Source organism: Terrapene carolina, unplaced genomic scaffold (assembly GCF_002925995.2).
Source record: "Terrapene carolina triunguis isolate 2854851 unplaced genomic scaffold, T_m_triunguis-2.0 Scaffold166, whole genome shotgun sequence".
Classification (NCBI taxonomy): Eukaryota; Metazoa; Chordata; order Testudines; family Emydidae; genus Terrapene; species Terrapene triunguis.
The window spans coordinates 625,322-651,717 of record NW_020664517.1 but is presented as its reverse complement, the minus strand read 5'-3'; the positions used below and the strand labels follow the sequence as shown (position 1 = coordinate 651,717).

Genomic DNA, 26,396 nt, shown 5'->3' with positions numbered 1-26,396 from the left:
GCCCCCCGTGGGTGCCATGGGGCGGGGCCGGGGCGGAGGGCGGGGCCGGCTGGGGGCGGGGCGCTCCGGCTTGCCCGGGGAGGGGACCCGCCGGGGGCGCTCAGTGGAGGCTGCCGGCTGCTGGGAGCGGGCGCACGGGGCGGCAGCGGGCGGGCGGGGTCCGGGGCACCATGGGCTGCGGCCGCTGGAAGCTGCCCGCTTGGCTCGGGACGATGCTGTTGCTGCACGTGGGTGAGTCCCCGGGTCGGTGCTGGCTCCGGCGGGGCCCCCCGGGCGTGGGGCTGGGCTGGGCGTACCGGGGGGACCCCTCGGGGGACCGCTGCCCGCTGCCGGGGGCACAGGACTGGTCTCCCCGCGGGGTCTCCGGGCCGGGCTGGGGGGCTGCGAGCGGGGAATTTCCTCGCTTCCCCGTAACCGACTCGCGGCTTTGATCGGATCCGAGCGCGCCGGGCTTTGCACCTGGCTCGTGTCGGGCTCCGGAGCTCGCTGCTCTTAGCGCCGGAGAAACCAGGCTCTGGGGGCTTCCCGGTCACTCTGCTCCCCCGCGGCCCCGCCCCGGCGCTGGGGTGACCCTGGTCTGATGCCGCCTCCCAGCATGGTCCGTCCCCTCTGGAGTCCCAGCACCCCGGGCGGGTTTCTCCCAGCCGGGGCAGTGGCAGGCGGCCCCTCGGTTGTCTGCCCGGAGCTTATGCTCTAGCCCAGTGGCTCCCAACCTTTCCAGACGACTGCCCCCCTTGCAGGAGTTGGATTTGTCCTGCGGACCCCCAAGTTCCACCTCGCTTCCAAACGACTCGCTCACAAAATCAGACCTAAATAAAAGTACAGAAGTGTCACAGCCACACTTGCTGGAGAAGTGCGGACTCTCTCATTGCTACCATAGAGTTCTCAAATAAATCAATTGGAATAGAACTGTCCTACGTACATCGCAGTGCGCGGGACAGAGCAGTAGGAACAAGCCATCATCCTCTGTATGAAATTATAGTTTGTACTGACTTTGCTAGGGCTTTTTAAGGAGACTGTTGTAAAACTAGGCAAATCTCTAGCTGAGTTGATGTACCCCTGGAAGCCCGCTGAGTACCCCAGGGGTGTGTGTACCCGGGGTTGAGAACCACACCTCTAGCCCAACACTGCAGAGTCTGGGTTGAAACGTGCCTTGTAACAACACTTTCCCCTTGGACTTCAGAACACTTTACACTTCTGAAGCCAGCAGAGCCCAGAGGCCCAAAGGGTCAGCACCCCATTGCGCTAGGCGCTGTACCAAGTGGGAAAGGGACAGTCCCTTAGGGTGACCAGACAGCAAATGTGAAAAATCGGGACGGGGCGGGGGGTAATAGAAGCCTATATAAGAAAAAGACCCAAAAATCGGGACTGTCCCTATAAAATCGAGACATCTGGTCACCCTACAGTCCCTGCCCCTCTAGGAGCTTCCAGGCTAGCCTGACACTGCCCCTTTCCATGGCGGCCCTGGATGGGGAACCTGCGCTTGTCCCTTTCTGCTTTTTCTGCTGGAGAAATAAAGGCTGATATTTGATGGGTTATTTTTCCTGCGTTGGAGACGAGGTGGGCGAGGTACTGTCTTTTATTGGACCAACTTCAGTGGGTGAGAGAGACAAGCTTCCGAGCGACACTAAGAGCGGTTGGTCCAATAAGAGAGATTACCTCCCCCACCTTGTCTCTAATATCCTGGAACCGACATGGCTACAACTAAATTAGAGGCCACCTGACTTTCCTTGGAGGGCTGGACAAGGAGCTTTCTCAGCCCTTAACTGAAGGGGCAGCGTGAGGTTGTGGCTTTAACCCAAACGTTGGGCTGGGGATTGGGGTTACGTGGACATTAACCAGAACAAGAAGCTCAAAACAGACTGAATGAAAAATCCCTTCCCCTCTCAATGAACCTGGTTTTCCTTCCTTGGTATTTCTGACGTCCGCCTTCCACTTCTCCCGGGAAAACGGGGGGTTTCTAATGTAAAAAGATGCAACAGTTCCCCGCTGTGTGCACCTCGCCTCTGTCCATTATTTCTTGTTTATTTCAGGGCCTCCTTTATCCAGAGGGGAAAGGGCCCAAACCTCCTTCACAGGTCCCTGTAACCCCAATGGCCCAGCTCCTATTCCCAGAGGAGGCTTGTAGGAAAGGGCCCACTAAAAGGCCAGAGTTTAGTTGTTGGAGGTTCTCTTTGTAAAGTTTGGCCCAGGAAGGAGATGGATTTATTGTTCCCCCAGTGGGAATGTTGTCGGCTCCTGACGGGCGCTCTCCCTGCTTTGAGAGGAATGGCAGGCTTTGCTTTGCCCTACTGAAGGGGCTGCGTAATGCAGGAGGCCTGAGAGGCTGCAGGTCTGGTCTGTGGGAAGATTGCTTTGCATGACGATAAGTAGATCTTATTACGGGTGGATTATTTGTTGGACATTCAGGTCTTATTCCTGGTAAGCATATTAAAAATACAAATAAAAATACCACGTTTATCAGGTGGCCATTCCTGGCCAGAGCTAGGGAGGAGGGTGGGATTAAGGGGCAGGGAGAGCCTTGGGCAGCTTCTCCTACTCTGGCACTCTGTTTGCCCTCTCTGCTGGACCAGGTAACTTACCAGCGAGGTTCCTGACACAGGAAACATCTCAGAGCTGCAGACCGAGGCAAACGGCATGTCCTAATTCATTCAGCAATGGTCAGGTGAGCTGGAACGTAACTTGTGTGTGTTCGAGGGGGTCCCCGGGCTCTTGGCCGCCCAACTCATGAACACAAATAAATCCTTGACTTGACAATTGCCTGCTTCTGCCTCCTATTGGTGTGGTTGTATTCAGGTTTCTTTGTGTGTTGATTTCTCCCTTCCCACCAATGCTGGGAGCCAGGATAACAAACAAGAGGAATTGGAATTGCTCATTTATTAGCATAACTTTGATCTAGTTGGTACTGCTGTAACCCGGGGGAATGAGTCCCGTGATTGGAATATTAAAATCAGTGGAAGGATCGAGTGTGCCAAGGGGAAGGGGAGTGGCACTCTGTCCAAAATGGCATTACCTGTTTCCGAGTCACTGATAACTCAGAAGAAAATTATCTTGAATGCTTATGGATCAATGTGCTAACAGATAAAGCACAAGATGGGGTATTTGGTGTCTGCTGCAGATGCCCATAACACACTAAGGAGCAGGATGACCATCTCCTTACGCACCTATCTACAATGTGTAGGAAAAGATGCTGCATGATCATGGACCACTTTGATCTGAGTGACGCACGCTGGAGGTCTCATGCGGCCAGTACTAAAATATCCTTGGAATTTCTAAATATGATAGATGACAATTTCCTAACTCAAAAAGTGTTGCATCCAGCACAGGGGAATTCTATAGTAATCTTCTTCTTGACAGATAAAGAGAAACTGATCACAGAACTAAAAATTAATGGTAGCTTAGGTGCATGTGATCATGACTTGATCACATTTATAATGCACAAATAGAATAAAGTCCAGATGAATGATATATATAAAATACATACTTGGTGCTTTAAAAAGCTCAAATTACAGGGCTGAAAACAATTTATGAGCCAAATCAGCTGAGAGGAAGAATTTAATCAGAAAAAAATGTGAATGATCATTGGGAATGGTTTAAGAATACTTTACTAGATGCCCCAAAAGCCACAATCAAGGAATAAGACCATATTCGTTAAACTGATGTGGTTTAGAGGGGAAGTGAAGACAGCTATGGGGAAAAAAATCATATATAACAAATGCAAGAAAAGGGAAGTTGATGATGATAATGAATATGTCAGAAGTTAGGAATTGTAGAAAATTGATAAGGGAAGCAAAGGGATTTTTGATTAAAAAACTAGAACAACATAAAATTAACATGGCCCACATTAAATGTATTAAAATTTGGCTGACTGAAAGGTCTCAAAATGTAATTGTAAATGGGAAATCATCATCAAGTGGGTGTGTTTCTAGGAGGATCCTAAAGAGACCACTTCTTAGCCCTATGCTATTTAAAATGTTTATTAATGATCTGGAAGAAAACATAAAATCAGCACTGATAAAATTTGCAGATGACACAAAAATTGGGGCTGTGGTAAACAATGAAGAGGGCAGGTTGCTGATACAGAGAGATGTGGATTGCTTGATAAGCTGGATGCAAGCAAACAACATGTGTTTTCATGTGGTGTGACGGTGCTGCCATGGGAGCCAGCTGAGGTCACTCAATCAGGGTGAACTGCAAACAAAACGGGGCAGACAAACCCCAAACGCTGGTGGTTATTCCAATACTTAGGTTTACCAAGCCAGCACAAAACAGCTTCTGTAGTACCTCACTGGTTACTCAGAAGTTCAAACAACGCAGTTCCCTTAAAGTGCCCAGCCTCAGGCCTCCATCCAGACACACATGTCAGATATGATGATGATGATTACTGAAAATCTTACTTCATCATATAAAAGAAAAGGTTCTTCCAATCCTAAAGGATCAGCCACATACCCAGGCTCAATTATAATTTAGCTCTTACCCAAAATACACGCTTAGAGCCAATTCTTATTAACTAAACTAAAATTTATTAAAAAAGAAAAGAGAGAGAGTGTTGGTTAAAAGATCAATATACATACAGACTTGAATTCAATTCTTGAGGTTTAGATACATAGCAGAGGTGAGCTTGTAGTTGCCAAAAGTCCTTTTAGAAATAGTCCATAGGTTATAGTCCAATGTCCATATTCAGGGTGGCTCCAGTCAGTGACTGGGGATCTCAATCTTTGTGGCTTAAGGTTTTCCCCCTCTTGAAACCCAAAGCAGATCTGAGATGAAGTAGGATCATGTCCCAGGGTTCTTATACATTTCCAGCAGCCTTTCTGCCTGAGAAAACAATAGGCTTAATTCTCCTTCTCCCAAACATCCTGGCAATTAGCACAGGGTAATTTATCCATTAAACAGTTCAGATACAGGTTACCACAACCTTCAAAGAGACATAGAGACAATAATACGATTTCACTCAGGTGTCTTCCTAAATGTTAATATTCCTTTTTTGATCTTTGAATTAAAACTATAGAACTAGATAAGACTTGTTTGCTTACATCACAGGCCCTGAGCAAACATCTACCCTTCTATCTCTAACAATACAGACTTGCATTTCAAAGCTCTATTCATTTACCTATCTTCCTAACCAGTCCTTAAGGTTCGGCCATAGGTCAGGTCAGTCCGTGAGTTAATTAACTCTTTCTGGCCCTGTCACCTTTCAATGAGATATTCATGTGGCTAAATGTAAATTTATACATTTAAGATCAAAGAATGTAGCCATATTTACAGAATGGGGAAGTCTATCCTGGGAAGTAGTGACTTTTTGAAAAACATTTGGGGGTTGTGGTGGATGATCAGCTGAACATGTGCTCCAAGTGTGACCCTGTGGCCGAAAGGACTCATGTGACCGTGGGATGGATAAATGGGATGGCTGAGGGGGAGCAGAGAGATTTTACCTCTGTGTTTGGCACGGGTGCAACCGCTGCTAGAATTCTGTGTCCCGTTCTGGTGCCAACCAGCTGAAGAAGGATGTTGATCAATTGGAGAGGGGTCAGAGAAGAGCCACGAGAATGATTAAAGGATCAGAAACCTGCCTTGTCGTGATAGTCAAGGAACTCCATCTATCTAGCTTAGCAAAGAGAAGTGACTTGGTCCCAGTTTGTAAGTACCTACACGGGGAGCCAATAGTTAATACTGGCTCTTCAGTCCAGCAGAGGAAGGTCTAACACGATCCAATGGCTGGAAGTTGAAGCTAGACACATTCAGCCTGGAAAGAAGGTACATTTTTAACGGTGAGAGTAATTCACTATTGGAACAACTTACCAAGGGCCGTGGTGGATTCTCCATCGGTGACAATTTTTCCATCAATATGGGCTGTTTCTCTAAAGGATCTGCTCTAGGGATGATTTTGGGGCAGGTTTCTGGCCTGTGCTGTACGTGAGGTCAGATTAGATCACAATGGTCCCTTCTGGCCTTGGGATCATCTCCCTGAACCCCCCTCCCAGCCGTCTGCTCCCTCGCGCTCCCGTCGCTGTGCTGCTGTAGCTTGGTCCAAACGAGAGTTCTGACGACCAGTAATCTCCTGGTCGCTTTCCCTAGGGCATGTGGCCACTCTCCACCCCAGTGCCTTTTGCTTCATGCCCTTCCCATGCAAGTCGTGATTTCCTGAGACTCCTTTAAACACAAGGTGGGTGCAAACTCCCGAGCTTTCCCTGAGAGGCTTGGGGCCAGCTGGCTGGCCTGGGTGAGAGAAGTCACCTTCCCGAGCATCGAGGGAAGATGGCCACTTGGCCACCAATGTTCTCTGGAAGTGTGAAAGGCCTGAGCTGTTTTGCTCTGCGGAGTCTCCTTTGTGGGCCAGGGTGGAGCTAGGATTGAGTTACCCCAGGGCAGGCGGAGAGTCTAGCGTGCAGTCTGGTTTGTTTTGCATGTCCAGGAGAGCACCCCTGGGCAGCCCAGCGGCTCCCTGAGGAGGCGCTTTCCCGCCCTCAGCAGGGACGTGGCTATGGGGCAGACCCGGTGCCGACTGGGTTTGGGGTCAGTTTGCAGGCAGAGGAGAGAGGCAGGAGCAGAGGATGTGCTGACGTCCGATCATGGGGCAGGACAAGATGGCTGTCTTGGCATGAGGGTTAACCAGTGTGAGCCCCTCGCCTAGGGCATGGCAGTGGCTTGGGATTTCTGACAAATATGCTGCTTCTGCTGAGGTGTGTCCTGGTCTGTGCCTCATTCGGGCCCTGCCTGCCCTAAGGCAGCTCCCCGGACCGAACACGCAGCCGGCTCCAGAGCCCTCTACCCTGCTCAGCTGCTGTGTGCCCCCGGGCTCCAGATCTCATGCGCCTGGCTTCCTTTGTCCCCGTCCTGGCCTTGCGCCCCAGCAGCCTTTCTGGGGCCGAGGGCTGAACCGTTCTGTCCAGCCAGGTGGAGACGAGGGCTGGCTAGGACAACTTCACACCCCCTGGGGAAAGATCTCCGCATGCTCCTGATCTTTTTCTTGGTGGGTGTGTGTGTGTGATTGTTTAGATGAATAAAAACAACACTTGTTGGGAGCCAATGTGTGATTTCCCCCTCTGTGCCTGTGGAAAGGCCCCATGCAGTGGGGTGGGGGGGTTGGGGTCTGTGCCCCTGGGTCGCTGACTTTGTGCTGAATGAGGCAGGACTTTGCTGGAGCTTTCCTTCCTCTGGGAATCATCCAGGGCTTGGCTTTGCTTGGGATAAGAGAAGCGTGGCAGCATTAGGGGCTCTTCGTGAATGGGACACACGGGTAGGGCAGGTGGGGTTCGGGGCTGGCTGGTCCCCAGGACAGCAGAGACGAGGGGAAGCAGCTAGTGACGGTTTGCAGAGGGACTCTGTTTTTGTGGCTTGTTTAAGTGTCTTGCTCACGGAGCGCCAAGATCTCAATAGCCCAGCCTGTGCCTCGCTGCCGGGCAGCGAGCTGTGGTGCCCACGGGGACCCAGCTCAGGTTTGGTAGCTTTTTCTGAATCCAGCTCCCTGGGGCGCTGTCAAAACCTGGCTTTGGTCACCTGAACTCTGAGCAGATTTTCCATTGCGATTTTGTTGTAGAGGGAAAAGTCAGCACCTCTCCCTCTCCTGATTCCCCCCCCGTTCACTGCCCCATCTCCCTTTCCCCTCCTGATCACCCCACCCCGGTGCACAGCTCCATTCCCTCTTTCCCATCAGGTTTGCTGTGACTTTCCCCAACCTGTTTTAATTGGGTGAGGGAGAACCCAGAACCGCCCCCCAGAAGTGTCTCGGGGCTGAAACCCGGCACCCAGGCTGCGAGCCACGTTCTAAGCAGGCTTATTCCTCAGAGACTGAAAGGCACCTGTCGTCCGCCTTGGAAACGTCAAGACCCTGCAAGTCCCCAGCTGCTACTGGTTAGCTTCCTCCCATTCTCTTGTACCTGCCCTAAGGTGCTGCCAGTTTTCCCACCTTAATGCCTTTGCCAGCATCCCACCGGTTAGGAGGTTGAGACGGAGCCGGTCTGGATGTGCTAAAAGCTGCTCCGTTGACTCTAAGCTGGCTGGAGAGGAAGGGTCAGGGCTAAAACCTCAAACAATTCTGGATGGACTTTTGGTGCTGCTTCCCATGACTCTACTCCCATGCTCTGCTGCCGTTCTGACGCAGTGGGCTGCGTGGACGGGTGCGGGTGCAAACCTGGATCTTTCCCTGTAAACGCTGGGGACACGGAAGGAACTGAGCAGAGTTTCAGCCTCTTCTTCCTGTTCTGGGTTCCCCGGTGCCCCTTGTGTTTGGGCTCAGTCAGGTGGGTTAAGCAAGGGAAAGATTCCACAGCTTTTCTCAGTCACTTTTTGGTTTCTCCCCTTGTGTGGCTCCTGGTCTTTATTGGTAGTTAGATGGAGTCAGTTTTCCACAGTGGCTGTAGCAGCTCGTGATCTGCCCTGTCCCTCTGAAACCTCCCTCAGTTCCTTTTGTGACTCTAGTGCCTCTCTGTCCGGTCCTTGGTTTTTATAGATTCAGAGATTCCAAGGCCAGCAGGGACCATTGTGATCAGCTAGTCTGACCTCCTGTAGAGCCCAGGCCAGAGACCTGCCCACAATCATTCCTAGAGCAGATCCGTTAGAGAAACATCCAAGCTTGATTTTAAAATTGTCAGTGCTGGAGAATCCACCACGACCCCCGGTAAATTGTTCCAGTGGTTAATTACTCTCACCCTTAAAAACTGACACCTTCTCTCCAGTGTGAATTTGTCTAGCTTCAACTTCCAGCCATTGGCTCATGTTAGACCGTTCTCTGCTAGACTGAAGAGCCCTTGATTACATCTTTATTCCCCAAGTGGGTACATAAAACTGTGATCGAGTCACCCCATGTCTTTGTTAAGCTAAACAGATGGAGCTCCTTGAGCCTATCCCTCTAGGGCAGGTTTTCCAACCCTTTAATTATTTCCATGGCTCTTCTCTGAACCCTCTTCAGTTTATCAACATCCTTCTTCAGGTGTTCGGCACCAGAGCTGGACACAGGGTTCCAGCTGCAGTCATACCAATGCCAGATACAGAGGTAAATAACAGCTCTACCTCTGTATCCTGCTGATGCATCCCAGGGTGGCATTTGCTCTTTTGGCCAGAGCGTCGCACTGGGGCTAACATTCAGCTGATTATCCACCCCCACATCTCTGTCAGATCTGGCTGGCGTTCTTTGTTCCTAGATGTACGTTTACATTTAGCCATATTAAAATGCGCATTGTTTGCTTGTGCTCAGTTTACCCAGTGATCCAGAATGCTCTGTATCCGGGACCTGTCCTCTTCATTATTTCCCACTCCCCCAATGTTTGTGTCATCTGCAAACATTATCAGTGATAAAAATGTTAAGTCGCATAGGGGCAAGAACCGATCTCTGCACGACCCCACTGGAAGCACACCCGCTCGATGACAATTCCCCATTTACAGTTACAGTTTGAGACCGATCAGTCAGCCAGATTTTAATCCATTTAATGTGGGCCATGTGAATTTTATATCGGTCTAGTTTAATCAGAATGTCATATAGTATCAAGTCAAACACCTTCTCTAAATATATTACACCAACCCTATTGCCTTTGTCAACCAAACTTCTAATGTCATAAGAGAAATATCAAGTTAATTTGGCAGGATCTATTTTCCATAAATCCATGTTGATTGGCACTAATAATCACCCTCCTTTCATTCTATATTAATCAAGTCCCATATCAGCTGACCAGGATCGATGTCAGACCTAATATTGGCACAGCATTAGCTTTCTCTCAGCTGTCTGGATCAGCATCACCCTCATGTTCAGTGTGACCTGCTGATGGAGACACCTGGACGCAGGTGGAGAGTCTTCCGGAGAGGTCCAGCAAGCCTCTTTGGGAAGCTGGGGCATCCAGCCCGCCACCTTTTCAGTCAACCAACCATAAGGCTGATGGTGACTTCAGACTCCCCTTGACCTCTCACAATGCACTTTTAGGATGGCCAGCAGTTGTTGCTTTCTCAGTGAGGTTTAAGCAGGGTGGTGAGCCCCCGGATGTCTGCCCATGAAGGGTTTACGTCTCTTGCTTTATTTTCACCATCTGAGCAAACGGCAAAGGCTTCACGGCCAGACTGTTCTCTGCATTCCTGACTGGTATCATCAGCATGTTTTCAGTTGCAGAATCAACAGCGTTACGTAGGAATGTCGTTTTCTCTGCATGGGATGCCAGTAGCCATCACTGCGTCACTTCCCAGCTTCAGCCAGCCCTTGTGCGTTAATGGCAATGTTGATTCTTTCCGTTTGCTTTTAATTTTCCCCCCAGTTTCTCACAGCATTGAGTAGTGAGTGCAGAGGTGCCGGAGGAGGATGTCCAGGACAGAGTGCTTGAGGCGTTTCTCTGTCTCGCTCTTTGGGTGGTGCTTTAAAGTTGCTTTTAGAATAAAAGGCCCCAACTGTGTCATCCAGTTCAAATCTTTGTTTTCACTTTTGCCCGCGCAGCCGCCAATTGATCTTTGCCATTTTGGGGGTGAAAAGCGCACAGACCTCCTGAAACACACTGATGCTGGAGAGCCACTTGAAGGCTTGGAGCAAAGGCCAACGTCTCAGGGACACGTTTTGATGACGGCCTTGAAAATCTCACTTGCAGGGTCATCAAACTCATCCATATTCTGTTTTCACTTCAGTAGCAAAGATTCAGTCCAAGGCACATTTGATCTTGGAGGAGCCAAAAAGCCTAATTTTAGCAGACTGGGGTGAGCGTGGATCCTTTCACTCCTGCTCCATGGTGACTCCTGGAGGTGACCACATTTTGCCTTCTAGGAATGAGCTGCTCTCACTGGCTCGGTCTATTTCGTCCTCTGTTTCCTACCACTCCCTTCCACTTCAGCCAGGCTGAGGCTGATGCATTCTTGGTAATCACTAGATGCTGATTGGCTGTTTGATCGCAGCATTCACACTGACTGCGGTTCGGCTGAAATAGCTCCCTGGTGAACCTGGTGCCGAAGGCCAGCGAGTGACTGTCCAGCCAGGTTTGTGTAGAACGGCACTGTCAGATTCCTGGCCACCTTCCAGACCCTAACAAACCAAACCCCTCTTGTGGTTCACAACTCCACTCTCTGCCCCCCACTTTCCAACAGCCAGGTGATTCCCTGCACTTGCCTCTCCCTCCAATGGCTCCGCCCGTTCCTTCCCCTCTAGGCTTCCCAGCAGTTCTGTAATTCACTTCTTACCAGGAGGCACCTCGAGCCCCTGGCTTTTCTCATCACTTCCCTTCGAACTCTTCCGATAGTTCATTTCCATTCACCAAATGAAATACGCCCCTGTCCCTAGTGTTCAGCCTTTCAGATGCCAGGTCTAGTCGTGGCAATGCTCTGGAGGGCTGCTCACACCGTGAGAACCTGGAAAAAGTCTCGAAGAATCAGCGACAGCTGTTTTCATTCTGGGCCCCTCTGGTGTTGCACGAGGACACGGGTAAGGCGGTTTGCGTGTCTGCCTGGGCATCTCCAGCCCGTAGCCCGGTCGGCCGTTTTGAAGGTCAGAAGCTTCGCTCGGCATGGCGGGTTTGCCAGGGCCCGGGTGAGGGTAAGTGAGGTTGTGCCATGCGTCCCCGATAAGGACTCTCCGTCCTGCCACCATCTGTGCGTCTGTCTGGGAATTTCCTGTGGCCCAGTCACCCTCTGGCCTCCCCCGCAAGCCCTGAGAGAGGAGTGGGGCAGAGCTGTGCCACGGAGCGCCCCTGGGAGATGAACCTCTCCGAGCCACGTCTGAGCGTGGCCTAGACTGGGGTTCATCCACTGCTAGCTCCCCCTTCCCCCCGCACAGCAGGTTCCTCCCACGTGTCCATGGGCAGCAGTCCCACTTGGAACTGGGCACGTGTCTGGGGTCCCGGCTGGTAGCAGGGGGCGCAGGCCTGGCTTGGGCGCTCTCGTGACAGCTGGGCAGGCTCATCCCAAGGGTTATTCTTGGATCCTTTATCCCGGCTGGTCGAGTGGCGAGTCCTTGGAGTGATATTTGGCTCCCATTTGCCTAATTAACGGCAAGGCCAGGGGAGGGGCTTCACTCCGGCTTTGCAGGGCCCTGTCTCCTCTGGCTTAGGCTGGCATCTGGCAGGGCTGGACCTGCGCAGCAGTCAGTGCTCCAGACCCCGCTGCAGGGAACGTTCCCGCTGGGTGCTCAGGACGGCCCCAGGGAGGGGGGCTGCGGGGCTGGGAGGTCACTGCCCCTCTCAGCCCAGCCCAGACAAGATGGGGAAAGCAGAGGAGGGTTGTGGTGATCAAGGATCCAGTTCTCTAGGGCTTCCCACCTCGGACCTGCCCTGTAGGTTACAGACGCTCCCCTACTTCCCCAGCTCCTTTAACAGCCCCTGCCTGCGCTTTGAGTGTCTGCTTCTGGTAGCCGAGCCCAGCCGTTCATTCAGCACAGCCGCAGGGCAGAATGTAGGTGTGCTGTAGCCTAAGAGCTGGGTGCTTCTCCAGGATCTCTGCCGGGCTGGAGGAGCTGCCTTCAACTCCTCTCCTTCCCCCAGGAGTGTGCAGAGGGCGCGCTCCATCTGGCAGTGAAATCCCGGTGTGGATTTCCGTGCCACCTGCCATCCATTTGCAGGTGACCTGGGACCCTGTTCCTGCATGAGTGCCCTTTGGCTGGGTGTCTGTTCACTCTCCCCAGGAGGGTCCGGGGGCACGCGATGGAAGTGACAGCATCGTCCGCAGCTCTCAGCCCTCCCGGGGCAGTGCCATGTGACAGGCCCCTGCTGTCCTCTCGTTAGTTACCCTGATGGTACTTCATGGCAGCTTTTCCCCTCTTCTCGAACCAGATCCCCATCCCCAGCCCTTCCCTGGCCGCCGATGAAAGGGGACGCTCTGGCATCCCACTGCCACTGGGGTGGGCTCGGCCAGATCTGGGCGCCTCCATACGCACTGCGGGTAATGGCAGGCCAAGAACGTGATCCCGGTGGTACAGCAGGTGTGAGCCGCTGGTGGCTGTGGAACGTTTGTGTCTGGCCTCTGGGAACTCTGTGTCCCAGACCGGGACAGTGCCACGCTGGAGAAAACGTTCCACATCTCTCTGTAGGCACCCGCTAGGCCCTTTGGGTTCTCTGTTCGCCCCCTTTTGTCTTTGCATTGTTCAGAGGTCAGTCCTCGGCTTGGAGAGCGAAGGACAGCGGCAGGCACTGGTGTAGCTGATTCGGTGCTGCCCTTTGTGCCCCGTTGCAGCTCTAGGAGGCGCTGTTCTGCAGTGGGAGGGGGTCTTGGAGGAGCTGTGAGATTGTTATAAATCCGCAGGCACTTAAGAGTCCAGGTGTTAATCCAGTATCCTGGCCACGGTCCAGTTGGATTGATTCCATTCTGCCTCCCTACGTTCCCCCTCCTTTCCTGCCTGAAACTGCGGGGCCGGCTTTGTCTGCTCTGCCCCGAGGTGGCTGGCAGTGGCGGGCGATTCCCGCTCTGCCAAGTGCTTTGTGGAGGAAGGCCCCGAGACTTTGCTTTCCGTTCCAACAGCGGTGGGAGGAAGCCCTGCAACGGGAGACCCCGAGTCCTTTCCTCTCGGGAGGACGAATCGGGAGCTGAACCTGCAGGGGCCAGTCTGTGCTGTTTGGAAAAGTCACTTTAAGTTTCATAAAACTGCAGCCCCTCCCCGCCACTTTCAGGTTAACGTACTTCCCAGGTGGGTTCACAGCTGGGGTGTTGACCGCGTTGAATGCTGCTGGCTGGGAAGGGATCCCAGGGCCCCGCAGAGCAGGGAATCGGGGGACGGTGTGGGTGGGGACAGCAGAGCACAGCTGAGAGGGCCTCTGATCTGCCTCTGGTGCAGGTTTTCCGAGTGGGGCGGAGAGGGGACCCAGGGCGCCCAGCACCTGAGGCCTGAAAACGCAGCCACGTGAGTGTCCTGGCTAGCTAAGGAACTCTCCCTCACGCCGCAGGGGGCTCCAGCTGGCTCCGTGATGGGGTGAGGTCCCCTCTGGCAGGGGCCCTGGGCTGTACAGCCACCATGGAGCACGGCTGCTGCTGGCACCCCAGAGATGTTCCAAGCTCTTCCGAGCCAAGGGGCTGTGGAAATATTCTGGCTAATTGACCTGCCGCCAAGCCATGCACGTGTGACATTTAAAAGTGGCACTTGGGCGCTGCCGGGCGAGGCCCGTGAGTGGGGGCGTGTGCTGCCCGGCCGGGCGGGGCGCAGGGGCGTTACTCTCAGCACGCTGTCTCATCTAGCGGATGCCCACCCCCAGCCACACTCCCAGGGTGGGTGCGCCCGGCAGGGGGGCTCTGCATTGACTCTGCCGCGCAAGGTGCCAGCTGTAGCTCACCTGCTCCCTCCCCTTGCACAGGTGCTGTGGGCCGGGCGGCTGTCGGCCCTGGGCGCATCAGCCTGTTGGTTCCCTGAAGGATTCGCCCCTGCTGGCTGAGCTGGTGGGTGAATCATTTCCCGGCTGACGCTGTTTCTGCCACGAACCCCCTGGGCTGCCTTTGCCTGAGGGGGGGGGGAGCACAGCTGCTACCACCCCTACTCCAAGCGCTGCTAGGATCCGCTGGTCTGCCAGCGTGGGCAGGGTCAGCCGCGTCCAATGGCTGGGATATCAAAGGGTGCTAGACAGAGGGCAGCTCCCGTCGTGCCCCCTGGAAACCTCCCCAGAGCCAAGCCTGGGCTGCCAGCTGCCCTTAGCCTGCATTCCTGCCTCCCAGGGCTCCTAGCCCCATGGAGCGGGCACCTCCAGGGCTGATGCCCAGGCCAAGTGAGAACTTGGAGTGGACGGGCTCGTTGGGTCCCATCAGGCCCTTCCCAGGGGCTAGTGTAGGATTGTTCCTCTTCTGGAGTGTGGCGCGGCTCCTACCCCTCCCAAAACCGTGGTGTTTCTCTCTCCCAGCTGGGAAATAGCCGCTGCTATTGGCTCTGGACCTTCCCTAGCCTGCCCTGGCTCCTAGCCCTGTGCCCTGGCACCAGGCCTGTCCCTCTGTGGCACTAGCACCTTTCACAGCCATGCTGGCCTGAACTGACTCCCCCTTACTGCTGTTTGGCTGAGCTGCTCAAGGGTCTCTGCCTTGCTTCCCCTAAGCCAGGCCCTCCACTCCCAGCTGCTGTGAGGTTAGAGTGAACATAAGAACGGCCACACTGGGTCAGACCAAAGGTCCATCTAGCCCAGTATCCTGTCTTCTGACAGCGGCCGGTGCCAGGTGCCCCGAGGGAATGAACAGAACAGGGAATCAACAAGTGATCCATCCCCTGTCGCCCATTCCCAGCTTCTGGCAAACAGAGGCTGGGGACATCATCCTTGCCCATTCTGGCTAATAGCCATTGATGGACCTATCCTCCATGAATTTATCTAGTTCTTTTTTGAACCCTGTTATAGTCTTGGCCTTCACACCATCTCCTGGCAATGAGTTCCACAGGTTGACTGTGCACTGTGCGAAGAAATACTTCCCTTTGTTTCTTTTAAGCCTACTAGCTATTAATTTCATTTGGTGACCTCTAGTTCTTGTGTTGTGTTATGAGAAGGAGTAAATAACACTTCCTTATTTACTGTCTCCACACCAGTCATGATTTTATAGACCTCTATCATATCCCCCCTTAGTCTTTTCCAAGCTTAAAAGTCCCAGTCTTATTAATCTCTCCTCATGTGGAATCAGTTCCATACCCCTAATAATTTTTGTTGCCCTTTTCTATACCAATTCCAATTCCAATGTATCTTTTTTGAGATGGGGCGACCACATCTGCACGCAGTGTTCAAGGTGTGGGCATACTGTGGATTTATACAGTGGCATTATGATATTTTCTGTCTTCTTATCTATCCTTTTCCTAATGGTTCCTAACATTCTGTTCGCTTTTTTGGCTGCCGCTGCACATGGAGTGGATGTTTTCAGAGAACTATCCATGATGACTCCAAGATCTTTCTTGAGTGGTAACAGCTAATTTAGATCCCATCATTTTGTATGTATAGTTGGGATTATGTTTTCCAATGTGCGTTACTTTGCATTTATCAACATTGAATTTCATCTGCCATTTTGTTGCCCAGTCACCCAGTTTTGTGAGATCCCTCTGTAACTCTTTGCAGTCAGCTTTCGACTTATGTTATCTTGAGTAGTTTTGTATCATCTGCAAACTTTGCCTCACTGTTCACCCCTTTTTCCAGATCATTTATGAATATGTTGAATAGTACTGCTCCCAGTACAGACCCCCAGGGGACACCACTACTTACCTCTCTCCATTCTGAAAACAGACCATTTATTCCTACCCTTTGTTTCCTATCTTTTTTAACCATGCGAGGATCTTCCCTCTTATCCCATGACAGCTTACTTTGCTTAAGAGGGTGAGGGAGCTTATCAAAGGCTTTTTGAAAATCTATGTACATGATATCCATTGGATCCCCCTCGTCCACAAGTTTGAACCCCTCAAAGAATTCTAGTAGATTGGTGAGGCATGATTTCCCTTTGCAAAAAAACATGTTGACTCTTCTCCAGTAATTCTTTCCTTACTATAGTTTCAACCAATTTCCCTGGTACTGAAATTCGGTTTACCAGCCTGTAATTGCTGGGATCACCTCTGGAGCCTTTTGTAAAAGTTGGTGTCATGTTAGCTATTCTCCAGTCCTCTGGTACAGAAGCTGATTTAAGTGACAGGTTACAGACTACAGTTAGTAGTTCTGCAGTTTCACATTTGGGTTCCTTCAGAACTCTTGAGTGAATACCATCTGGTCCTGGTGACTTATCACTGTTTAGTTCAGGGGTAGGCAACCTATGGCACACATGCCAAAGGCAGCACGCGAGCTGATTTTCAGTGGCACTCACACTGCCTGGGTCCTGGCCACCGGTCCGGGGGGCTCTGCATTTTAATTTAATTTTAAATGAAGCTTCTTAAACATTTTTAAAACCGTATTTACTTTACATACAACAACAGTTTAGTTCTATATTATAGACTTATAGAAAGAGACCTTCTAAAAAGGTTAAAATGTATTACTGGCACGTGACACCTTAAATTAGAGTGACTAAATGAAGACTCGGCACACCACTTCTGAAAGGTTGCCGACCCCTGGTTTAGTTCATCAATTTGTTCCAAAACCTCCTCTAATGACCCCTCAATCTGGGACGGTTCCTTAGATTTGTCAGCCAGAAAGAATGGCTCAGGTTTGAGAATCTTCCTCACATCTTCAGCCGTGACCGATGCAAAGAATGGCGGAGGGGAGCATGGCCCTAGATGCCCGAGCAGAGCACATGCTGTGTCATTGCCGGCCCCCCAGAGGCCGCTGATGCAAGGCCCTGTTTACATGCTGCCCTGAGCCCCAGGAGGTTTGACGCAAGGCGCTGGCTTGGCTGAGGAGCTGAGGAAGTGCATCTGTGAGAGCTGCCAGCCCAGCCGCTTCCTGGAAGGGCCTGTGTGCCCTCTTGGGGAGGGGCGGGGGGCACCTGCAGGGGCGCTGGGAGCTGGAGCTCAGTGTGGGGAGCAGACCAGGGTGTAACACGGACGCTGGAAGTCGGGCTGACTTTGAGCAGTGGTGCATTGGCGTCAGTGACCGTTATGGAATCAGGGCTGGATCTCTTTCGGAAAACTCTGCTCTAGTTAGCAGGCGTTACCCGGGGGGCCGGGCTGGATGGTCCCAGGGGTTCTGCCTGGCTCAGACGCTAGGCACGTGGGCTGCAGGCAGCCAGGCTGGAAAGGGAGCGTGGGCAAGTGGTTACAGCACCGGAGTGGGACTCGGGAGACCTGGAGTCTGTTCGTGACCCGTGTCAGATGAGTTCGTGGGGAGGCTTGGGGTGTGTGCTGGGTGGCCAGCAGGGCCGGCCCCTGGTGTTTTGCTGGAAAATATTTGCTGTCCCCAAGTGGTTGAACGCAAAAGACCCCAGCCCAAGCTGGCAGCCAGGGTGATCACCCTGATGGCCTGTCCCTAAGGCTGGCCCGGTGCCCAGCCCCATAGGAGTGTCTGAGCTCATTGGTGACCCCGGGCTGCGGGGCAAGCTGCATTGCAGCCCTATGGGGAGGGACATATGGACCCTGGCCTCCCCAGTCTGCTCTGGCTAGTCACAGGTGCATGGGCAGAGCTGAATGACTGACAGGCAGCCCCGGCCACCAGCCGGCTAGCGCCAGCAGAGGAGCCTAAGCAAATATTAAGGTTGTGGGGACGTGGATCCGATTTTACATGGGTCGCCCGCTGGCAAGCTGCCAGCCTGACCCTAGTGCCTCCCTGGCAGGCTGCCCCAGAGGAACATGCAGCCTGTTCCCAAAGCAGGGGCTGGCCGCATCCCCCAGCTAATGATCTGCTTTCTGCCCTCTTCTCTGGCCAGTTCCCTTGTGCTCGCTTCCCAGCGGGCTCTGGGGACTCCAGCCCGGCTGCTCTCGGCAGCCCTGCCCGTGTGGAGGAGCTGGGCTGCGGGGGTGGCTATTGATGTGTTTGATCAGGCTCAATCAGGCCAGCGTCCTTAAAATATTCATCAACTTCCTTCTCGTCGGCGCAGAGCTCCAAAGCAAGCGCAGGGCCGGCGAGCCTTACCCTGGGGCTGCCTGCTCGCTCTCCTGCCTTGCTTGCTGCAGGGGGATGTGCAGAGAGCGCCTCCCCGCTGAGCGCCTCCTGCCGCCTTCGCCATGGGGAGGCTGCCTGCCAGCCACCACATCCCACCCTGATTCTCCAGCGCTGCATCTGGCCATGATGGGGGGGGGCTCTGCCTGCTGTTAAAGGGACACCGCTGGGGTTACTGTGTAGAGAACCGGTGTGGGAGAGGCTAGCCCTCAGGCTCTGGGAATCCCTGTCCCCCTCTCCACGCTGCTACCTGGAAGTGGGCACGGCCTAGGTGCCACTGTGGGAGCCCCACCCCCTGACTGACATCACCACGATCAGGAAAACAGCTTCCCCCTCCCCCACCAGTGGTTAATCTCCTTGTGTCTAGGACATTTAATACAACTTCCTTGTAATTTGGGCTGCTTGCTCCGCAGCTGGGGCTCGGGTCCTGCGGGTATGTGGCAGCAGCTGGCTCGGAAGCTGTTGTTGAATTCAGGGCTCTTGCTGGCCCTGGCGGGTTTGCATGGGAATGGGGCAGTGATGATCTGTCCTATGGGGGTGAAGCGCATCTCTCCCAGGGACCACAAGCAGAGAGCAGTCTGGCCCTTGTCCTAGGGTAGAGTCCTGCAGCGGGACTGGGGGCCCGCAGGACCCACTGCCATAATAGCAGGAGCGGGTAAAATGTACTTTGTTGCAGGCAGGATTGAGTGGACAAAACACCCCACAGACTGTGATATTTTGTGGGAAAACAAAATGCAAGTGCAAGTACATCTGCTCTTTAAGTTGACCTTATAATCGATCGCTTAGTTTGAGCCTCTTTTTAAAATTTATTTCTATCAAAAACCTAGTTCAGTGATCAGTTTTCCTGTTAAATGTTTGTCAAAAAGCAATAATAATCCTGACATAAATAACTTGAATGGAATATTTCAAAGTTCTAGAAACGGTGCTTAAGCGGTTGTGACTGTCTGTGTTCCTATGCTCACCCTTTTTACAAAACTATAATGGATTTTGTACAAAGTCCAAAGTGAGGTATCATTTGAAAACTCATAATTTGCTGATCATTATTGTCCTGGTAAAATGTGTGGCAACATTAAGTTGTAAGATTCTACTGTATGATATTACTGAGACATGTTCCAAGTTTAGAAAAGCAAGCATAAACCAGTGCCTCAAAGGCAAACTGACACCTCAGCCAGGTGTCCACAAAATCAAAGATGGAGTATTGTCTGGTTAAGTGGCCGTTCTTTGGCAGGAAAAAGGGTGTGAGTGAGAAATGTACATTTTGGCAAAGAAAAAGCTGGAGGTTCCCATCCCTTCAGACCTTCTGTCTCCTGAACCTCAGCTGGAGAGATTCTCAAAGAGAGAGCTGTAAAAAGGGAACAGATGCCCCAAAATGCTCCTCCCTTTCTCTCTGCTCATGGCATCAACAACACCTGAAGGACAAGAAAATTAACACTGAACTGGGGGAGGGGTCTTGGCTGAAAGGTTTCCAACCAGTAAGACTACTAGAGCATGTGGTGAGAGAAACCTTTGCTTTGAATTCATTTAGCTTGTTAAGTTAGGTATTAGATACGTTTTATCTTTTTATTTTCTTATAACCAATCCTGATTTTTATGCTTCTTTACTTGTAACCGCTTAACATCTATCTGTGTTTTATCTAAACCAGTGTGTGTTTGGATTGAAGTGTTTGTGAAACTCCATTTGAGATAACAAGGTTTATGCATATAATTTTCTATTAATGAAATGACAGCCTTTCTATGAGCTTGTATTGTCCAGGAGGGTGCTGGGCAGTACAAGATGCACATTGTTGGGGGAAAGTCTGGGACTGGGAGTTTGCTGGTGTTGCCCTGCCATATAATTCAGGAGTGGGTTGGCCACAGCACTCAGACAGTATAGTTGGGAGTGACTGACATGCTGGAGACCAGGAGTGATTGCTCTCAGCAAAGCAGGGTAAAAGACCCCAGGTTGGGGAATTGAGGGGTCACAACTGTCCATCAGCCCAGACTGTAGCCTGGGGAATGTCACAGCAGTTTAAAAATTCCCAGTTTTTTTTTTTAAATAACTTAATTTTTATAACCATTAACAAAAATCTGCACCTTTTAAGGCAAAATTGTAGTGCAGTTTGTTTTGACGTTCCGTGGGATATACACACCACAGCAGTTTGTCATAGATCGAACTTCAGCAACGCAAAGCAAGTTTTTTTGTTTTGTGTTTTAATTTTTAAATAAAGGTTTTAATACTTAAATTTAAGTGAGGGATAGAAAGAGCTTTGATGTCTATTATAACAGGAGTTAAAGTATTTTTGTACATGGTTTAGGCAAAATTTGTTTATTCTTTTAGTGGTAAAAATTGTCTGAATTCCGTTTATATCGATAATCTATTAACTGACTATTGTGTTTTTAGTAGCATGGGAGAATCTGGCTCTCTCGGGGGATTTGGGGGAGCTGCAGTTTTTGCCGGTGGGAGTGGGATAAAAATGCAAGAACCAACGCAGAGCGGGTGGGTATTGCGGGGCAGGATGGGAGCAGGATTAAAAACGTAGTCCCACGCAGGGCTCTGCCCTAGGGTAGCAGCAGCTGGAGTCACGTGATCTCAGCTTTGGACAGAAATGGCCTTTACATATAAAATGCTAGAAACTCGAGCAGGGAAGAGCGAGAGCAGATGCCTGCTCCACCCCTCGGGCAGCTCCTTGCAGCATGGTGTCTCCAGGGTGTCCCCTGTCCTGTGGAGACTGTCTCCCAGCCCAGCAGAGCTTCTGCCAGGGACTGCTCCCTGACAGCCTATGTTTTCCTTTGCTCGTTTCAGCCCCACTCCCATAGCCCCCCAACAAATCCCTCTCCCCCGTGTGGTGCCCCCACCCCAGGTGTTCCTAGGCTGTTCTCACCCCGCCCTCCATCACTGGTTAACCAAGTGCCGCCGATTTAGTTCTGTTGCTTTCTCCTCCTGAGTTGATCTCAACCATTTGCAGAGCCTCAGGGGTCCTGGGAATGGAGGGGGTGGGGTACTGCCCTGCCCCAGGGAGTGGCACTGCCAGTGTCCCTTGGCACTAGTGAGTGTGTGAGGCCTGGGATCGCTCAGCCCGCACCCCTCGATTAGCCCCGTTGCAGGCGGGCCAAGACTGGGAGCAGAGACCTCATGCTGACAGTACAGCGTCTTGCTCAGCTGGTACCAAAGGTGGGGAGATTTGCCACAGACCATGGCAGTGCCCGCACCAGCCAAGGCAGTTATCACCGCCTCGGGCCCATGTGTCCCCTATACCTGCGCTGGAGAGTGGCCCGTGGGCATCTGCCTTGGCATGGCACTGCGTGGCATTTGCTGGGCCAGTGAGCCGGGCCGGGAGTGGGCACGCAGGGGGTTAGGGAAGGTGCCACATCCCAGACGACTAGGAGAGGGCCCCAGGTGGTCAGATGCCCCCCCTCCTCCAGCATCGGCAGAGCGATGCTGTGCCAGGCTCTGCCCTCTGGCTGATGGTGAAGGTTAAATCCGCCTTATCCTGCAAGATCCCATAAGGCATCCTGGAAGGTTCTGTGGGGCCGGGCACTGGGAGTCCTGGGGGGGTTGCCCCCTGCCCCTGGCTTGTCTGTCATTAACCCAACTTTGTTGCTTTAATAAAGAATTCTGAGATTGTCCCGCTCCCCTCCCTGTGGGAGGGACAGCCCTGTCAAGGTGCTGCTTCTGCCGGTGCCTGGGCAGAGCTTCGCAGACTCGCGTAGCAGCCTGCCAGGCACTTCCCAGGAGCTGCTCACAACAGGGATGCGGAGGCCGGCCTCCTCCCTGTGGCGCAGCTCCGTTGGTCCTCGCATCACGGCGCGATGCAGTACCTCGCGGCTGGCATTCCTGCTCCCAGCTGCGTGCACAGGAGGGACACTGCAGGACTCCCACAATGCCCTGCATTTGCATGAGGCACCAGGATCCGATCAGGCCAGGCCTCCGGGCTGTAGCCACAACCAGCCAGCACTTCAGGTCAACACGAGGCAGCCTGGGACCGAGCCACAGGGTCGGTCTGTGCCCAGCAGTAAAGCATTCCCCATCTCGTTCGTCCCAGCCGGTCCCAGCCCCTTCTCTAGCCTGAGGGATGCTGTGCCTGGACTTTCCCTGCAGGACCAGGCTCCAGCGCGTGGGACATGGGCCAGGCCCGTGGGGAGCCCACTCCTGGCTTCTTGCAACCCCTTTGGAGCACCGCTTTGCCCACTGCAGCTGCTGCCAGCGCCCCAGCCCAAGTGTAGGGCTGGGAGGGACCACGCAGGATAAAGGCAACTAACTGCCATGCCTCCCTCTCCAGGTTGCCCAGAGCAATGGGGGCCCTGAGGGGAACTTTCCAGCCACCTGCCGCGGGCGCCTCGCCCATGCCAGGAGCCCCCTTGCCATGGGAAGCTGAATGGGGAGACGTCCCTGAGCTCGGCAGCTTTGGGCTCCGCTCGTTGCCCCGGAAGGAGGCTTGGGGAGCGAATGCAAACCCCAGACACAGACAGCTACGCGTGGGTGGGGTGTTATCTGCAGCTCCAGCTGCTCCCGCGGATGCCAGGGCTGGAGCGTGACGCGGACGGAGGTGGTCAACAGAGCCAGCGCCCCCTGCCCAGCAAACTGCCCCCTGCTCGGGGCATGGAGGCTACACAGGAGTACCCGTCTCCAGGGCGTCTTGGTGCCTCCCTTTCTCCTCCCAGCATCCGGCAGTCAGAGGCCTAGGGGCACCCACAGCACAGGGTTGTGTCCCTGACCATCTTGGCTAATAGCCATTGATGGACCTGTCTTCCATGAACTTGGCTAATTCTTTTTTGAACCCAGTTATACTTCTGGCTTTCACAACATCCCCTGGCAATGAGTTCCACAGGTTGACTGTGCGTTGTATGAAGAAGTCCTTCCTTTTGTTTGTTTTAAACCGGCTGCCTGTTAATTTAATTGGGTGACCCCTGATTCTTGTCTTGTGTGAAGGGGTAAATAACACTTCCCTATGCATTCTGCCCACACCAGTCATGATTTTATAGACCTCTCTCATATCCCCTCTTAGTCATCTCTTTTCCAAGCTGAAAAGTCCCAGTCTTATTAATCTCTCCTCGTACGGAAGCTGTTCCATTCCCCTAATCATTTTTGTTGCCCTTTTCTGTACCTTTTCCAATTCTAATCTATCTATTTTGAGATGGGGTGACCACATCTGCACACAGTTTATAGGTGTGGGCGTATCGTGGTATTATGGTATTTTCTATCTGATCTGTCCTTTTCCTAATGGTTTCCAACATTCTGTTTGCTTTTTTGACTGCCGCTGCACATTGAGCGGATGTTTTCAGAGAACTATCCACAATGACTCCAAGATGTTCCTTGAGGGGTAACAGCTAATTTAGACCCCGTCATTCTGTATGAACCGTTGGGATTATGTTTTCCAAGGTGCATGTCTCTGCACTTATCCGTATTGAATTTCCTCTGTCATTTTGTCGCCCAGTTCAGTGAGATCCCCTTGTAGCTCACAGCCCAAAGTGCTTTGCTTCGGGATCAGTGGCGGGGTCTCCCACCGCTGCCATGCAGCCTCCGCTGGGGTGGAAGTCACTGCAACATCCCACGGGCTTATGGGACAGGAGGGTCCGGAGCGGGCCCCAGCGTGGGAGAGGTGTGCGGGCCTCAGGCATGAGGAGGGCGTTGCATTGAGTGCCGTGTCCCTTCTACAAGCCCAGGATTCAACGGGGGGGGGGGGGGGCCAGCTCTTCCCCCTGCTCTGCCCTCGGGGGCAATATCTCTGCCCTGCCCCCCATGTGGCTGGATAGTCCCTGTACATGCAGGCGTGGGAATGGGACTCTGACAGGCAGGAACAGTGAGCGTCCCGGGAGCGGGGGGGCAGAGAGAAGCCCCAGTGTGGGGCCTGGGGGAGCTGGGGCCGGGCTGCAGACCTGCCCGGTGAGGGCTGAGAGCTGGGGCAGGGGGCTAATCAGTGACTCTTGTCCCCTGTGCAGCTGTGGCCGAGGATCCGGTGAGCACGGCTGGGAGGAGATGTGACACCATCTACAAGGGCTTTGCCGAATGCCTCATCAGCCTGGGGGACAGCATGGCCCAGAGTGTCCAGAAGCAGCAGGAGGACAGTGGGCAGGAGGGGCAGGAGCTGGACACCGTCTGCAGGTGAGAGGAGCAGCGCCCCAGTCTCCCAGCAGCTGCCCCCCAGCCAGTGGGGTTTAGGCTGTGGCCGGGGGGCAAAGGGGACAGCACGGGCGCTCTCGGCAGAACGCTTTGGACCTCCGGTCGAGGGGCCCAGGGGAAAGGGGGCAGGTTCCCAGCCTGGCTCCTGGGGTGTGTCCTGTCAGCAGTGGGGGCAGGGGACGGCAGGGCCTCGCTCTGCGGGAAGCCGGTGCCGGGAGGAGCCAGCTGGCCCGTGCATGGAGGTGGAGTCCGGGAGGGCTGATCTGCACAGGGCTACGTCTCCTCCTGCTCGTCGGCCAGGGATGGGGACTAGCCATGGGCACGGGGCTCTCCGCACAGGGAGGCTGGACAGCTCTTTTTAGAAGATCTGCGCTAGCCCAAGCAACCTTGCCAGGCTGGCTAGGGGCCGGGTGGGGCCAGGTTGACTAGGGGCAGGGAGGGACTGGCTAGGGGCAGGGCAGGGGGGGCCAGGCTGGCTAGGGGAGGGGCAGGGCAAGGCCAGGCTGGCTAGGGGCAGGGCAGGGTGGGGGCCAGGCTGGCTAGGGGCGGGGCGGGGGCCAGGCTGGTTATGGACCGGGAGGGGCCAGGCTGGCTAGGGGCGGGGCAGGGAGGAACTGGCTATGCACAGGGTGGTGGTGGGGATCAGGATGGCTAGGGGCAGGGCAGGGTGGGGGCCAGGCTGGCTAGGGGCAGGGCCAGGCTGGCTAGGGACGAGGTGGGTGTCAGGGCTTCCCTGCCCTCCCTTGGTTCTTGTCAGGCAGATGGAAGCAGGAGGCCGGAGTGGGACGCGCAGGCAATGCGATGTTTATCAGGGTTAACAAGCGAGCACACTGGTAGAGGGTTTTCATATCTCCCCCTCCCCCCCACCCCCTTCTTACCAGGCTTAATTATACCTGTAGTGCTCACCCCGGTCCCACCCCTTACAATCTATGGCCATGTTCCGCTTTGGAGGGTTGTGAATCTGGGGGCTTCGGCACCACCTCTTTTGTACCCCCTGGGATGGGTAGGGAAGGAGGTTGTATACTGGTCGAGGTCACCTTTCCTCTGGTTTTTTAGTGTTTCTTATTCCTCCATCCATCCCCCTTATCCCTCTCAACTGGCTGCTTGCCCTTGTCTTGAGATGGGAGTCGACGCAGTCGTATATTAAATTCCCACCAAACCCAGCAACACTTTAGCTTTATTTCTTATCTTTTCTCATTGTACTAACAACCCGTCTGGCTGGGCAGAAGCAACACACGGTGTCTTTGTTCCTTGTTTACGTGTTAGTGAGGGTATAAGAATGTTAAAAATCAAACCCAAAATTCTATCTCCAGGCAAATACAGGCCTAAATGCTCTAGAACCATCACGAACAGTGGGGCCAGGCTGGCTAGGGGTAGGGCAGGGCTAGGGGCGGGGGGCAGGCTGGCGGGGGGCGGGGTGGGGCAGGGCCAAGCTGGCTAGGGGCAGGGCTGGAGTGGGGCGGAGCAGGCCTGGGCTGGCTCTAGACATGGGGGCCTGTCAGTCGGTGTCACACACAGATCACAAGGCCTGATCGCCATGGACCCTCCTGGCCTTTGTCTCTGACTCTTCCCTCTCCTCGGCCCAGGTCCTGGGACGACTTTCACACCTGCGCCAACAGGGTCTTGTCCCGCTGCCCCGATGAAGCTGCTGCCATCTGGGAGTCGCTGCGCCAGGAGTCCAGGAAGATCCAGTTCCAAGGGAACCTGCACGACCTGTGCAGCGCGCGGGCCAGGCCGCCCGGCAGCGTGCGGGGCTCGGCCGCGGACGAGACTAACAAGGAGACCCTGCGGGGCTCAGCCTGGCTCCCCCGGCCGAGCCTGCTGGCCGCCCTGCCGCTCCTGGTGCTCACATCACTCCTGGTGCCCTTCGTCTAG

The 26,396-nt window shown here is 53.6% G+C and overlaps 1 protein-coding gene across 1 annotated transcript; it reads left to right on the top strand.

Annotated features, from left to right (window-relative positions):
• Window positions 1–170: 170 nt before the first annotated feature.
• LOC113406956 (neuritin-like protein) lies at window positions 171–26,396 on the top strand. Its single transcript, XM_026653880.1, has 3 exons — window positions 171–231; window positions 24,341–24,503; window positions 26,108–26,396. The coding sequence occupies exons 1-3, from the start codon at window positions 171–173 to the stop codon at window positions 26,394–26,396; spliced, it is 513 nt and encodes a 170-aa protein (XP_026509665.1).

Excerpts from the sequence above, each read along its gene's own strand:
- LOC113406956 (XM_026653880.1), top strand. The coding sequence starts at position 171 with ATGGGCTGCGGCCGCTGGAAGCTGCCCGCTTGGCTCGGGACGATGCTG. Across the intron at positions 232-24,340 it reads GATGCTGTTGCTGCACGTGG|CTGTGGCCGAGGATCCGGTG; the intron begins GTGAGTCCCCGG and ends TCCCCTGTGCAG. Across the intron at positions 24,504-26,107 it reads GAGCTGGACACCGTCTGCAG|GTCCTGGGACGACTTTCACA; the intron begins GTGAGAGGAGCA and ends TCCTCGGCCCAG.